The sequence below is a fragment of the Mustela nigripes genome, chromosome 13 (genome assembly GCF_022355385.1).
Source record: "Mustela nigripes isolate SB6536 chromosome 13, MUSNIG.SB6536, whole genome shotgun sequence".
Taxonomy (NCBI): Eukaryota; Metazoa; Chordata; class Mammalia; order Carnivora; family Mustelidae; genus Mustela; species Mustela nigripes.
In genome coordinates this window covers 42,469,641-42,485,733 of record NC_081569.1, presented here as the reverse complement: position 1 = coordinate 42,485,733, position 16,093 = coordinate 42,469,641, and the positions used below count along the sequence as shown (strand labels likewise).

The window sequence follows — 16,093 nt, the reverse complement described above, 5'->3', positions numbered from 1 at the left end:
ATCCTAAAACTCTGGATATTTCCTTTGGTGATGCAGTACACTGTTCATATTAAGGATTCAAATCAGCTTCTAACCTTCTCCCCTTGCTCATGTATGAGGCCTCCAGTTCTGATAAAGGGATCACTACAATGAGGAAAAATGAACTCATGCCAGAATGTCATGCTAATAACATATCAAACAGTACAGTAACGAGGCCCGTTGATAATTAATAAGTGCTAGAGACAGAAACTCATTAATCCTTAATTCTGTTCTATTGAGGACCTTGTTAAGGTGGATATTCCCATGTAAAATGGGAAAAGTTTTCAGGGCAAAAAAGATAATATAAATATCTGTCTCCCCCCCCCCCCCCAAAAATAACTTTGCTGCCTAAATAACTCACTAAATCCACAAAATAATACCTGGAAGATATGATCACTTATTCTGGCCTACAATTTACCTGGCACCAAGAAACTGATGACTACCTGTCTCCCCTAAGATTGTGAACAATGGACCATCGCTTGTTCCCAGGGTACTGGGGAGGGGGAAGGAGCATATAACCTAAAATAGTTTAACAAAAGTCCTGTGCAACTGGAAGGCGGGTCAACTAAGTCTAGGAGAGTGGCTAAAAATGGCCAAAGCTAAGCAACATGGGCATCTTTTAAAGATCAAGCAAACGGAACAGACAGCTCTGCCCAGAAATATGCCCAGCAGTGTTCCGGTCCTAGGTCATCCCCAGGTCACATCCCACAGTAAGGCATCTGCAGCTCCTTTCCCAGCGAGCTAACTGCTGTGACAAGGGTCCACTTGCCTTCTGCGAGGCAGTTCGCAGCTCCGCCAAGCTAGTAGCAAGGTTCTTGGCACACTGGCTCAGCTGCATGGCCGCAGCCTGGTCACTCACAGTGGGCACGGCAGCTTTGGCGGAGGACACCATCTTGCTTCCAGGCTGTAAGGAGATGAGCAGAGAGCGAGACGGTGCCTGAGCAGCAGAAGTCAGAGCAGAGACCCAAACAACCATGCCGCAAATCAGTCAGAACTTACTGAGCCCTAAACCAAGGAAGACCACAACCATCTAGACTACCCCTGAAAATGGCCACCCCAGATCAGATACGCTAGGGCAGTAAGCTCTAGAAATGTTAAGAAAAAGAAAACAAAGTATGCATCATGGAGAGGGGGCAAAATAATGAAATTCTCATTTAAAACCGATTTCAAAGAGAGTTTATTAAAAACATTTCTTTGTGTTTCTTAGAATAGCTCTCTAATCTGTGTCTCAGATACATCCAATAGACTGCTTTAAAAATGTGGGCAGATAAAATGAAAGAAAATGACCTGTCACATCACATCTCACTACCCAGGATAATCTCACCATGCACAGATGTCTGTATGCATGCATACATATTTCCAAAAATAAGATCATACTATTTATTCTATTTTCCAAAGTTAAGAGCTATCTAATATTCCACTGTATGTATCTTAATATTTCTCAGTCCTGTGGTGTTGGGTATGTTTCCAGTTTTCCAGTGTAATAAACCATAGTATGACAAAAGCTTTGTAGCTAAAATTTTTCACACATTCGTAATTTTCTTTGTATAAAACTTTAAAAGTACAATTTGGACCAAAGAAAAAATGTTTTAGGGGTTTTAATATAGATTATATAAAACTGCTTTTAGTAATGCTTAAACAATTTGTCAGAAAATAAACATTAATGACAGAAGTTAATGTTTTTAGATTTAAATAACACAGGAGAATTCATTAAAAAAAAATCAGCCTGAAATGTAAGTTGATAAACTCACTTAATGAAAACAACTGAAACATGAAACCCATTTAACACGTGACAATCAAGGAAACGCAAAGTCAAACAATAAGAGCTTCAAAAATTATCAACAACCTAGTTTTTAAATGCTGGAGTCCCCAACTTGGAAAAGATGTATAAGAAAACGTGCTCCATCCATGCATGGCCACACGTAAACTAGGATTCATTCAGCCTTTCAGAAGGGCCATTTTACAACACATATGAATGAAGTTTAAAATATTCTCAACTCTTTGGTCTGTTAATTCCATTTCCACTTATTTCTAACTTTGCCTTATTCTTATTATCTTCTGATGTGTCTGTGATGGCAAAATTAAAAGAATGAAAGGAAAAGGAAAAATAAGAGCGGGGACAGAGTGGAGCCTGAAACATGTATACATGGCTCTATCATAATACCCTCGAAGCCTGCCCATGGAGGGGACAACCCAACTGGCTCCAGACCCTCAAACCACCCCAATGAGAAGAGAAACACATGTCCAAGCCACAATGCTCAATAGCCCCGAGATAAAAATAAGCCACTTGCAATCCTATTTCTGGGAATTTATCCTAATAATTCAGGAGAAGAACAAATATTTGAGCACACATGACGACTTTTATCCTGTCACAGGTTGTTTATGATGGCAAATAACTGAAAACCACCTGTAGGTCTAGTGGCAAGGGAAGAGCCAAGCAGAGCGTGGCTGTGGCCATACGATGGATGACTTAAAACCAAAAACGCTCATAGTACAAATGTTAACATGAAGGGCAGAGTCTACACACAATAATCCCAATTTAAAAAGATGTATGCAGGGGCGCCTGGGTGGCCCAGTCAGTTAAGCATCTGCCTTCAGCTCGTGCTGGAGTTACAGTGCTTGGAAAATTGGCTCAACAGAGGTATCAGTGAGTCCTGTAGGCACAGGTTCAACTAGAAAAGGACAAGGAAGAGGATCTGTTCGGGAGATACAAGTAGACAGGAAGTGCCAAGGGATCTGAATACAAGGAGTACATAAAAAGGGAGTTTTCCCACCACTTCATAGTCTCATTTTATTTTTCTTAAGATGAATCCACCCCTTAGCCAGCAAAAACAGACAACACTTAGCAATTGTACAACTGCCACAAAAAAAGATCCCACCTTTGGAGAAGATGCACTTACCACTTCTTTTACCCCCAGTCTGTGAATAACAGCATTAGACTCTCTGGAAACTGGCAGACCAAGAGCTCTACCTAGGAGCAGGCTGTTCAACAAAACTTGCCACTTATCCCATGTTTTTTCTCATAGAGGAGAAATAAAGATGAGACTCCCAAGAGAAATGGATTATGGGCCATCTCCCAGGGCAATTTCCCTGCACAGCAGCATTCTGCTTTGCCAAGCTAAATCCACCTCTCCTGAAATTGGAAATACAGTGGGAAGGCCTTCAAAGGTCTGCTCACTGCAAAGACTTGGCCGTGACTGTGGAACTGAGTAATTCTTCTCCCTAAGGATAAAGGGCACCCCCTACCCCATGGGTTGGGGAGCTCTGGGCACAACCCAGGTGACTGCTTCTGTTACCTGGAGAAAGTTCTGGCTGGAGATGATGAGAGCCAGCTGGGCGCTAAGGTCTTCTGCTTGGGCTTGGCTCCCTCGCACCCCCTGGACCAGCTGAGGGATGTGGTCAGCCACCGCCTACAGGAAGCAAGGAGAATTAAAACAGAGCACAGCTTAGCAAGATAGGAAGGACCCCAGGGACAATGTTTTTGGGATGGGCTATTCCAGCAGGGCCATGCTTGTCCCAAACCTTGCATTTACCCAGCACCTGGAAGCCAGCTGGGTCCTTAAAACACTGAATCTTTTAACACAGTACCTCTGGATAGCTCTCTCACACACACGCTCCACCCTGTGCTCCTGAAGGTCCCCAGTGCATTTAAGCACAGTACGAGTCTCCGTAAGGAGGTCTGAAAAGCGTTTGCCCACTTGCAACGAATACCAACCTGGCCAATTACGGTTTAGAGTTTCAAAGCAAACAAAGAATCTTTACAATTCACCAGTGGATAAACTCAAGTCACATAGTGTAATGAAGAGAAAAAAGTAAGAGAAGTCCTCATCTGCCAGCTGAAGTCTCTCCTTCGATCTCTCACTTGGCAGGTATGCGTTCTGGCCGTCACCTTTCCTGTCACTACGGTTCTTCACTCTTGGAGTAGCCCTCCTCATTTCTCAAACTGGAAATCCCAATGACCAGGGTGGAAAAGGAAGGAGCCGCCTTTCGGTGCCGTAGGAGACCAACCTTCTACCTTTGCTGTGTTCTCCCCTCTGAGACCAGTGCTCACCTGACTGGCCAAGTCCTCAACGGTCACAGCACAGTAGCCCCCATTGCTGATGAAGGTCCTACGTGTATACCAGCCTGCTGACCTATTTTTTGGGGAGCCCATTCCAGCAAGGGTTAAAAAAAATACTTCCATGAGATTTTTCCTCAGATTCTCTTCAGGACTGGCTCCAGTAATCTGGGCCACTTTCCTCTCTCCTCTGCAACCTGATATACAGTAAAGCTCTTACTTCCTGCCATGATGCCCAAGCACTGAGTATCTTCAGTCTCTGCAAAAACGGGAAGAGGTTAATCCACCTTGTAGGACTGTCCTGGACACGAGAAGCAAATGCTCTCTGAGAAGGGTTTTCTTCTCAGCACCTGTGCTGCCAGGTGATCCAAGGCTCTAGGAGACAACACACACCCCCTACAGGGCCCTGGCTTGCAGGAAAAGCCCTTCATTCTCCATATAGTCCCAAGGACCAGGCCTTACTCATCACTGAGTCTTTTCTGCTCCTCAGGTTGTGGGGGGTGAGGGAGGCTCAGAGAACCCAGAATCAGGACTTGGAGGGCTCTGGCTGGTTCTCTTCAGAAGTAAAGCCATCTCTGAGGTAGAAGTGGTAACCCATCTCCCATGTGAACGGTGTCACAGAGGAGATGAGAAAAAGGGGGGATAGTGCAGTCAACTCTCAAACACTGGCACAGACTCAGCTTTCCACTCATCCTCCACTGCTCACTGCGAACACCTTTGAGATACTCCAGGCAGACATACCACCAACACGTGGGCAATAGTGACACAATTATACATTGTGTCTGACACCATTCAGGGGTGTCCTGGGAGAGTGAACTTTTTGGGCCTTCAGAAGCAACAAAGGGGTTCACTGCACCCTTTGGGGCACATTGGCTTCAACATGCCATCAAGGTCCGGGTCTCAGAAGAACAAATGTGTGACAGAGGAGAGCCCCAAAGCACATGAGCCCTGAGGCCTGAAGGGATGAAATTAATGCGGGAGTCCACACGAAGCAGGATTCAGCACACACTGAAGTCCGAGGCCCATCTCTCAGAAGGAGAAAGGCACTCTGGAAATCCAATGCTTTGTTGCCATTTCAGAGCCCTAAAATGGCCTTATTAATGTTCCTCCTTGATTTGGTCTCTTGAAGAGAAGCCAAAAATCTAGACAAAGGGAAGGCAATGCTGGAAAAAGCACATACTCTCCCTTCAGACACAGGCCATCCACTTATGAGACAAAAACCAGATGCGTGTGTGTTGGTGTGTGTGTGTGCACACCTGCAACATGGGAGCCTGAGCACACTCCATCGGGGCCTGGGTGATCAGTCGTAATCGAATGATCCCAGCACCTGGCCCCCTAAGGGCCGTCAGCGTCATCCACAGCAGACCCGGCTCTCGAGCAGCCGGAAGCTCACCTTGCAGCTCTGGACCAGCTGCTGCTGGGCGGCGGGGTTCTTGTTGGACACGGCCGCGTTCTGAGAGGCGGCGATGGTCTGTGTGGCGGCGGCTGCGGCCTGCTTGGCTGCCACCTGGACAGGAGAGCGACAGGAGGTGAGCCGGGCTTTGAGTGTCCCCTGACACAAACACACACAGATACGTGCCCCTCCCAACTGAGGGGCTGGCACGGGCGAGCTGCCTGTCTAAGAAAGGGCACTGCAGGCCCAGGCCGTGCCTTCTGAATGTCACCGATGAACCTCGTCTAACAATACCCCATTATCTCCGTGTGCTTTACAATCCTCGGGACAAGCGATAAAGACAGGCACGCTTGAGAGCTCAGGTTCCGGTGTTCATTTGTCTCTCTCCAAAAGATAAGGGACAATTAATTCCAAGACCACGATGGCACTGATAAGTGGCATCAAGTCTAAATGGTTTAGGGGAGTTTTTTTTTTTTTTCCCCACAAGCAGGACAAACGCTGGTGTGCTCATGGTTCTCCTCTGGCTGCCTGTGGGAAGCCTTGCTTCAGAAAGGCCCAGACTTCCCCCACCTGAGACCTTAATTGTGTCTGTCACATCCTTCCAAGAACAAGGAGGCCAGTTTTGTTCCAGAATCCAGCAGACTACATGGAGGGATTCACCAGACAGGCAGGTTCTCGGCCTCCAACCTCCCAAATTTTAGTGTAAGAGTCTCCCGTGAACCTTTGTGAGAGATTTATTTTCTTACAGACTTTGTGCCTACTGCTACTTCCTTTTTTCTGCACCCCAGAGTAAGTACATGCTCTGAAAAATGACAAAAATATTTTCTTATGACTCTATCCCCATCTCTTCGCCAAAGCCTGATCCCCATTCTCCAGTCTTTCCAAGTCTGTATTTTCTACTGGGAGTCCTGACAGAGTCATTGCTTCTGACAAAATAAGTAAATTGTCAGCTAAAGGTCCTTTCTGAACATGCGTATCCCTTAATGCCAGGAGGACAAAAATTCCCATTTCCTCCTTAAAAAATTAAAAAAAAAAAAAAAAAGGAATTCTATTCAAGAACACTAAACTCAGAAGACTTTGCTTACTGAAACCATGAGGTGAAGCTATTTTTCAAAGTGTCAGTGTGCCATTGAACCTAAATGCACAACGTACCTAAAGCAACATTTCAATTGTTTATGAGTATCTTAACTATTCAACTCCATCGTTCATCTTGCGGTAGCTTCCTTTATACGGGCATGGCCTTATTCATTTGGGTACTCTTCCAAGTAACTCTTTGCAATCTAAAATAGACATCCTAGGAAACCAGCCTCTTTACCCACCTCCAATCGGTTGACAATTTTTTTCTTGATGGCGTTCTGGGCAGCGGCGTTGGTTGCCACCCGGAGACCCTCGGCAGCTTCTCTCAGTCTCTGCTGCTGGTCTTCATTCTCAGGATTGGCTGCAGCCCCCTGAAGAGGAGAAAAGAGAGATTCTGAGAGGTCCATGCAGCGGCGTGCCATAGATGCTGAACTCATGCCTTCTGTTTTACTTTCTCCTGGTAATATAAAATATGTGGCAGACAGAGCAAACACGTCAAGCAGTATCTTTACAATACAGATGTTTCGTCTCATAACAACATAAAAAAACTACCAGGGATGTTTCAAAACTGCAGCAGTAAAGAGGAGAAATGCAATGGTAATATATAACACTTGAGATCTTAGCCTTGGTCATCCATGTAAACTAACTTGTGGTCCGATTGCCATGGTTTCAAAGATGTTAAGATAAACACACATCCTCCCCCCGCCCCTCCCGCCCAAATCTCTCCAGGAGAATTTCATTTTAATTGGCACGACAGACACACGTCACTGCTGAAAGACTCCCATCTTGCAACACTAGTTAATGTGGATGGGCTAAGAACACAGACAAACAGGGGTAGGGAATGCCATCCAAAATATAAGGAAATATATTTGCCATCCAAAATATAAGGAAATGCTATTCAAGAAAGACTATGCCTAGAAACTGCATTCCTGGAAAACCTGAGTTGGAGAGGACAGCCAAGCAGAGCTGGTACTCGTCTGCACCAAATAATGGGAGATATCCCATGCTCCTTATCTTGGCAGGGAAAGAGAAAGGCGCCATGCATGGCCATGGCCACACTGTGTTGATGTAGCTTCAAGTGTCTCAGGAAAGCAAATGGATTTTATTTAGATGGGTGGAATTCTGAAGTAGGGAAAAGGCTAACGGCAATGTGGGAAGAAGATATAATTTTAGGGAGCTTGGGTGGCTCAGTTGGTTGAGCCTTTGGTTCAGGTCATGATCCTGGAGTCCCAGGGTCGAGTCCCACATCAGGCTGCTTGGTGGGGAGTCTGCTTCTCCCTCTGACCCTCCCCCTTCTCATGCTCTCTTCTCTCTCTCTCTCAAATAAATAAAATCTTAAAAAAAAGAATGCATAATTTTACTGCACAGTAATTAACAAAGACTTAAAGCACATCCAGCTTTCCACTCCCACCTGCAATAGAAGCAGAGATTGAGATTTTCCTCACGGAGTCTGGATGTTCTCAGACCAGTTCTTAATATATGCAGGTGAATGAGTTTTTTTTCATGAACACTTCAGGGTGATAACATTTGCTCACAAGGCAGAGACAAAAGCAGAAACACACACGCCAATTACCGAAAATCGATTTTCCCATGTCTCCATTTTCCAAATGGGGCCAACTTGCCAAATTGACCCTTTACAAGAACTGATTTCTTTGAACTATTTATAAAAGTTATAGGAATTCAGACAAAAAAAAAGTTATAGGAATTTATCCTGGCTGGAATAGTTTTAACATCTGTGACGGAAGTGTTCTGGCAATCCTTTTGAAGGGAATCTTCCATTCTTTCAAACTGCAACACTCTAAGTAGTCTTGACTTTGTTTTTCTAGCAACAAAAAATAATTCTGTTTTGGTGTTTCACGTGTGAAAGATTGTTTGGGCTACTTTTGTATTCTTTTACAAATTTAGAAAAATCATTTTATTTTATTTCCTTGGTCATCAGATATTTAAACCACTCTTACACTTGCCTTCCTCTGGTATTTTGGGCAGCAGGAAACCATCATTTCTGCACTTGAGTCTGAAGTGGGCAGGTGAATCCTTCCTTAGCAACATCTCTTTCACAATGAATGTCCATTAGATATGAGGTACTAGTCTTGGTCCAGAATCTTGGTTACTGATTATGAAATGTATTTTTTTCTGGACATAAATATATTTTTTGGAGCTTTAACCATCATAGATCCTTTAGCTTTCAACAAAATTCAGCCAATTAAAATACTGTCATCAAGACCCTGTGACAACTTTTAACTAAAAAAATGTATAGAAACACTATTGTCTCATCTGATAGAAATAATCAGAAATAAATATGTAAACAAGTTTCTGTTAATGTGGTACATTCAGTAAGGTGTGGTTGAGCACCAAAAATCTAGAAACAGAAAATACACAATGGTCCCAGCTCAATCCTGATTATGTGATAGTAGGCTTAATTGTTTCAAGTTTTTATTTTCCTATTTGTTAATAGGGACTGATTAGATTTTGCACTAAGCTTCTTTCCAGTCTTCCAGTTAATTTTTGTGCCAGCAGATGAAAGTTTGCTTAAAATAGCTATGCTTAGACTTAGAAGCAGGGGGCAGAATTCATAAAAACCATAAAGAAATAACCACTGCATAAATCCCTAATAAATAGATTTGGCTAAAAGGGGCAGTTAAGGGCAGAGTTTCTCGGCTGAAACAGGGCTAAGGGTACAGAGGAAGAAGCTCAGACCCTGCCCCTCCTTGGGTTTCTCTTCAGCCTGTTCACGAGGTACCTCCAAGAAATCACAGACCCTCAGTGACTACAATGGTGAGTCAGTTGAGGAAGCTCTACATGATTCACCGCATGTCATAACACATTTTAAGTCAAAGAAGTCACAGGCTAGGTAGGTTGAGATGCACTAGTATTCTGCTGGAGGACAGGGAGATTAGGATACAATGTGGGGGCTTTTAATGAATCTTAAATGCACAGAAATACATTAAACTTGTTATCTTAAGCTGATTTTTATTTTATTTATAGCCATCTGCTTTTTCCATTAATTTCTCCAAAAGCGCACACAAGTTGCATAATAACAAAAAGAGGAACATTAAAAAAGACAGCTTTATCCACGGCATGCAGTCCTCACCTCAAAGTGGGCATCAGAATATTCTGTGGAACTTACTTGCAGGCACACACACAGTCCCCCCCAGTGACCTTGTGAATCAGGGTCTTTGGGGGCAGAACTGAGACATGTGCATTTTAATGTTTTATGACGGAGGGGCTCTGAAACAGAGCCCCGAGATAAACATCACTGGCTTTTAGAAGCTGCATGCTGAAGCTTAGCTGTCAAAAGAGCAGAGAGCTGACTCTTCACTCTTCATTCAGGCTGTTATATAATATTTAAAACCGCTACTGGGATTTGAAGGAGAGTGAGGCAGGAAGCCCTCTACTATGTAAAATCTTGATGGGAGTTTACAGTGAAGTCAAATGGAGGGCAAAGTAATATTCAGGTTGCAGGCAAAAGAAGAGGCCTATTTGAATCTGCTGTTGATCATCTCCAGTTTAAATGAATCACCACTTGCAGTAAGCCGGTGGCGATAACCACCCCCCACCCCCCGCCCGTCGCCCCCACCCACTCCCGCACAGAGCAGCACAGAGCGCGCTCACTGAGCAAGGACTTTGTCCCCAACAGCTGAGTCAGCACCAGCCCCCTCAAAGAGTGTTATTCTCATGTTCCATGCCCTTCTTTCCCAGTGCAACAAGGTCAAACGTGACACAACCGTATAGGTCTTAAACCACAAAAATGCACACTCTGCTGACCGTTCTTTATCTTCAGGTCCTAACTCTTAATAATCCTAACTCTTAATAACGTTCCCTTTCCCGTTGAACAAATCCAATCCAATACCTTTGCAGCTTCCACCATGCGAGCTGTGGAGTCGGCCAGGAGTTTCGCGGCCGCCAGGAGCTTCTTTGAGTTCTCCATGTCGATTTCAGCTTCTGCATCAGACCTCATGGCGTTGACGAGGTCTGAGGTGGCCTGGGCCAGGACCCGGGCCTGGCGCACCATTTCACCTATGGGATGAGATTGAGAATGCCATCTGTCCGTCTGCTTTCTAAAGCTCAAAACCTGCACAGTCTAGTCTCCACACCTCTGGCAAGGGGGCAGAGAGAAGGGAGCCCCCAAACTCTAGTCCTTAGACCCAGGACCAAAAATACTCCCGGTGGCTGGTAGGACTATCCACCCCAAACACAACCAACTTTCACCTTGAACCCTGAGGGATCAACAGGACACAAGGAAGCAAAGAGGAATTCTTTGGAAAGAGAAGGCAGGAACAAAGTTATACAAAAAGTTATTATGCAATTGAGTAAAATATTTATTTTAGAAAATGTTATTTACCTCCCTTCAAGAACTACTTACTCCAAAGTCCTTATAATAAACTCTGCATAATGGCATAAAAATTATTTTTAAAATTTGAAAGAATTTGTATGTTACTTAACTCCAGATGAATAACATCACAGGATCCACTGTATTTGTGTTGTTTGGCTCTCAGTAACAGGAAGCACAGACCCCAGTTTCATGCTCAACTCCGAAGATTTGCCTTGGCTCAGGTTTTCCTATCAGTTTTCTGTTTGCTCACCCTTTTCTTCCCAGTGCTGGTTTTGATCTTATGGTTAGTAATTGTTTGGTTTTATGGTTCCTGTGGTTTTTATTGATATCTATTTCAATTTTCTTCTGGAAGTAGGAGGGGTGTAAGAGTAAACATTTAAAATAAAACTACTCAGATGTAAGGGAATTTTTCCTCTCCCAAAGGTCATCTGAGAAGGATGCCAAAACACTGACATTAAGGAGGGGGAAAAAGCTTTCATAAAAATCGAGACGCGCTAAATTCGAGGTATTGTGGATTGGATCCTGGGATGGTAGAAGGACTTGAGGGGGGAAACTGGTGAAATCTGAATCCTGTCAGCAGTGAACAGTTATGCCCCACAGTAATCTCCTAGTTCTGACAAAATGTGTTGTGGGTTAGGGAAGATGCAAAAAAATGAGGGAAAATGGGAAGGGTAATAAGTACTCCCTGTATAGCCTCTGTAACTTTTCTATTCCAAAATAAAAGGTTTATTGAAAAATAAAACAATAACCAAAAAATCCAAATGTGCATAGTATTCCAATCTTCTTAAACCATGTAAGGAAGATATAGAAAAGCACAAGCTTTTTATGTTTGTTTGTTTGTTTTAAATATTTACTACAAAGAATAGCTCTGTACCAACCAAGAAGTAAGAAAACAAATGTCTTTCAAACGACTGGTAGAGTTCTAAAGCATAGGGTTGCAAACTACTGGTAGGGTTGCAAAGAGTAAGAAAGTTCATACACACACATTGTACATACTTATTGGTCCAGAAATTCCACTTATTACATATAGCCCCCAAAGTAAACCAAGATAAAATAGTTACTGTAGTATTATTTTTGTTAAAGCAAACAAACTAAGAAGCAGACCAAAAAACTTGGAAACGACCCTACATGTCTACCTAAAGATAATTGGTTAAGTAAATTAGGGTAGAATTCCATAGAGTAGAATATTATGCTGCCATTAAAAAGATTAGCCCTGTAGGTGAACATGAACAATGTCTTTAAAGATATATTAAGAGAAATAAAAGGCTGCAGGAGAGTATAAATAATGCAATTCGTTTATACAGAAAGAAAGATGGTGTTATATACACATAAACACACACACACACACACACACACACACACGGACATAAGAGACTTTGTAAGGTCAAAAATTTCCGGACATGTAAAAGAGAAACTGGGTTGCCAAATCTGGAGATTTAGATGGGATAGAGATGGCCTGGGTTTGGGAATATTTACTTTTCAACCGATAGACTAAAGGGTGCATTGTATCTATTTCTAATTTTCTGTATATGATCTTTGACATCTTAAACAAACAAACAAACAAACAAACAAAAAACCTTCCTGGCTAGAGAGAGGCTGCCCTTTGGCAGGCTAGCCCAACTTCTAGAGATAGCAAAACTCCAGCCAGCCTTTGATAAACAAACTAACTAGCAAGGAGCCACGCCTCCTCCATGGGGCCAGTAGAGCCCTGGAGGCAGTATCCTTAGGCCTCAGTCATCCCAGAGCCTGATACCAGGCAACCAGGGAGAGCCCAGTGAAAACAGTCAAACTAAGCAGTCCCAAGCTGTTCACCTCGCCCTGCCTTGCCTTTTGAACCTTTCGAATAGAAATCCCAAGAAAGGCCACAACCGAAGCTCTCCCCTCAGTCCTGTCTTGTGCAACCAGACCAAACCCAATGCTTCCCCTGGGACCGTGGATGGCACATGGTGCCCCTCTCTCGGGGACCTGTGACTGGAATAGAGTTTTCCTTCCAAGCTTCATTCCTGTCTCCTCCTGTGGCTGCCTCTTTACCATGCCACGTCCAGCGTGTTCCTTCAAATGAACGGCATTTGCCAAGAAGTTATTTAAAAAGGCTGGTTAACGAATTCTTGTTGCTATGGAAGGGCCCATTAGGAGTCTCCCGTCTTTCTCCGAGTTTCAGTGAGGAAGTCTCTGAGAGAGGCTGAGGACAACCCACCATGGCCAGGCAGCCATCACCTTTCTTGCCATTGTCCCCACATGGGAACCCCCAGGAGACCCATCCACCCTCGGCGTCACCCCTCACCAGCATCGCCCATGGAGCTGAAGATGCTCTCGGTGACACACATGATGGTGTCGGTGGCCTGGTCGTAGCGGCCGATGGGCTCGCCGCGGCTGGCGAACTGTCGCACGTGCTGCAGGAGATCGTGCAGGGCCTGGCTGACCACGCTGGCCGCGGCGCTGACCTGCTTCAGGAGCTCGCTGTCGTCGGTGGCTGCTTGGCAAGCACGGACACAGTTCTCCACCGAGCGGTCCACGAGCTTCCCGGCTTCAATCAGCTGCTCCTGGCACACGGGGGAGCTGATGGTGGGGCTCACCACCTGAAGGGACACAGGAGCAGGTCGTGGGCACTGGGAGTCAACTCCCAGTCCCCAACGTGCCCTTTCCACCAAGTCCCTTCCTGCTTTGTGCCTCCGTTCCTTAGAGGACCGAGGGTTACCCTAAACCGTCACTACAGTTTCTCATACTTCACGATTTCACTCTGTTTTGGTGACTTCTGACGCCCACGGATTTTTATCTTCATTAGTCATACATAACGATACTATTGACTACTTCCTCAGAGAGAAATTTCTGGTATTGATGTCATGCCTCCTGCTTTTAGGAACCTCTAACTTGAGTCCTCTGAACTAGGATAATAAGACTAAGGGAACGGTATTTCTTTTCTAGAGACATCTGGAACTCTGTACCTCTTGGCACTTTAAAGAATGGGGGGTAGGGGTGTGTGGCACCTGGGTCACTCAGTTGTTAAGTGTCTGCCTTTGGCTCAGGTCATGATCCCGGGTCCTGGGATTGAGCCCTGTATTGGGCTCCCTGCTCAGCAGGAAGCCTGCTTCTCCCTCTCCTACCTGCCCTGCTGGTGTTCCCTCTCTTGCTGTGTCTCTATCTGTCAAATAAATAAATAAAATCTTTTAAAAAATAAAGAAGGAAAGAACAGGGGGATTCTGTCAGTGATCTGTCAGTGGGTACTGGAGAGTGCCCAAGGAAAGCATGAGCGATGCCATGAGGACTGCTCCTTCTGACACTACAAATCCCACTGGAGGATAGGACATGCCAGGCTAAGCTGGTCATGGAGCTGCAGAAGATGTTACGTCATCAAGTTGAGAAAACGGATACCTCCCATCTTCGGATGCACGAACACGTGTTGGGGAGGAAAAGGTACATGAAATCCGACAGGCCTGAGATTACCCCGGTTCTGCCATGGATAGCTTTTGGGGCCTCAAGCTACTTGTGAACATCTAGGGGCCTCAGTTCCCTGTTCGGCAAACTGGGGAGGATGTGCTCCACAAGGCGGAGTTCGACACCCAGAGTGTGCACATCGTAATGGGCAACTCAAACATGAACTTAAACAGGAACTTAAACCTGATTACCCACACTCTGACACTGTGCAGTGCAGGAGGGGCACTCCCAAATCGGCAGATTATCTATGGACCATGCATGAGGCTCTACTACATTTCCATGCAACACAACAACTCTTTGTGTGCAGGTGTAAAGAAGACACACTGAGAAGTCCGAAGGGGAGACACGGAGATCTGTGAGCAGAAACAGCCATTAGACACAGTCAGGGCCCCCTGTCTGAGGACTTGGGCAAAGAACAAATGATAAAAGCACAAGGGGGCAGTTAATGCCAAAATCCTACTGTGTTATCATGACGACACCTGAAACAAGCTCTAAATCTCAGACAATTGTAACAAATTCCACCTCTGTTTGCCCCCAGTGACTGGAGGCAGACCAGAGCATGTGACCCTTGGAGGAACGGGCCCATGGTGCCAGCTGGCTTACCTTGGCACACGCCACAAGCTGGGAGGTAGAGAGGGCACACTGGGTGGCAGCAGCAATCACCCTGTTCTGTAGGACCGTGTCTTCGGCTACTTGGGCAACATTCTTCGCCTTTAATACCAACATGGCGGCAGCATTGGCAACAGCTTTGGCCAGACTCATTAAAACATCCTAAGACAGGAATAAAAAAAGTCATTTATTTTTTTTTAAATCCCCCTTTATAGCCTAGAAATAAAATGTAACATTTTACTAGAATTCCATTTGAACTTTTTCTTACCAGTCCTTCCTAAGACACTTATTTTTCTGAAATGTCAACTCACCCTTAAACGTAATTAAAGAAAGAGACTTGTGTCCTAATGACATGTCTCTTACGCATTCAGTAGCATAAGGTTTAAATCTAAAACAGAGTCATTCCAGGGGAGGGTTTTTGTTTTAAGCGCGGATCCACATTCAGGTACCTCTCTAACACTGGGAGTCTTAATTAAGTCTCTTGAAGATGTGGTCGGTGCAGTAGCTCAAGAAAAGCTGAACTATAGCCAGATGCCATAAATACAACATACTGTGGGGAGGGTAGAATTCATGGCCTCCAAGTCATCGTGTTCTGCTGTCCCTTGAAAATTTATCACTTGGATTTCCATTTTGCACAAGGATCCAAGGTACCATCAGCAATTCAGGCACATCTCTGCCTCCAGAGGGCAATGTTGGACACACACAGACAATACCTAAGGCTCAAGAGTCAAGGAGTGCTCTGAAAGGAAGTTCTTCTCAGTGTTCTGTAGTCTTCCGGATAGGGATTAAGTTATTACGAGAAGTGGAAAGGGAGTCTGCATAAATAAACGAGCTACGAGCTACAAGCTCACTGAAGATGCAAGGAGCTTTGAGGCTTTAGAGATCAGTTTATACTTTGACTCAACAAAAAGGCGTTCTGTCTGCACGATGGAGAATCCTTTGATTCAGCCCACCAGATTTGTCACCAGCCTGGGTGACCTGAAGAATAACCACTGTTAACATTTAATTTGCTTCTTTGCTTTTAATACGGAAGGTAGTTTATTTGGTTTGGAAATGCCTTCCCGAACACATCCCAAACATATGAGGCATTTTTATTTTGAACAAACATGTCAAGGCCTTCTCCCAGAGGAAATGTGGTCAGAAGTCTTTATTAATTCATCAGATAATGAAA

At 44.6% G+C, this 16,093-nt stretch overlaps 1 protein-coding gene across 3 annotated transcripts in view; it reads right to left on the bottom strand.

The window, feature by feature from the left end:
• The window catches only part of TLN2 (talin 2), a 429,824-nt gene that overhangs the window by 121,614 nt on the left and 292,117 nt on the right, over nt 1-16,093 (bottom strand). For all 3 annotated transcript variants that reach the window (XM_059372168.1, XM_059372169.1, XM_059372170.1), the window contains exons 20-26: nt 14,917-15,084; nt 13,163-13,457; nt 10,396-10,562; nt 6,788-6,916; nt 5,469-5,582; nt 3,315-3,428; nt 788-922 (exon numbers count right to left, since the gene is read on the bottom strand). In XM_059372168.1, the coding sequence (XP_059228151.1) occupies nt 788-922; nt 3,315-3,428; nt 5,469-5,582; nt 6,788-6,916; nt 10,396-10,562; nt 13,163-13,457; nt 14,917-15,084 (1,122 nt within the window). The remainder of the gene's footprint in view (nt 1-787; nt 923-3,314; nt 3,429-5,468; nt 5,583-6,787; nt 6,917-10,395; nt 10,563-13,162; nt 13,458-14,916; nt 15,085-16,093) is intronic.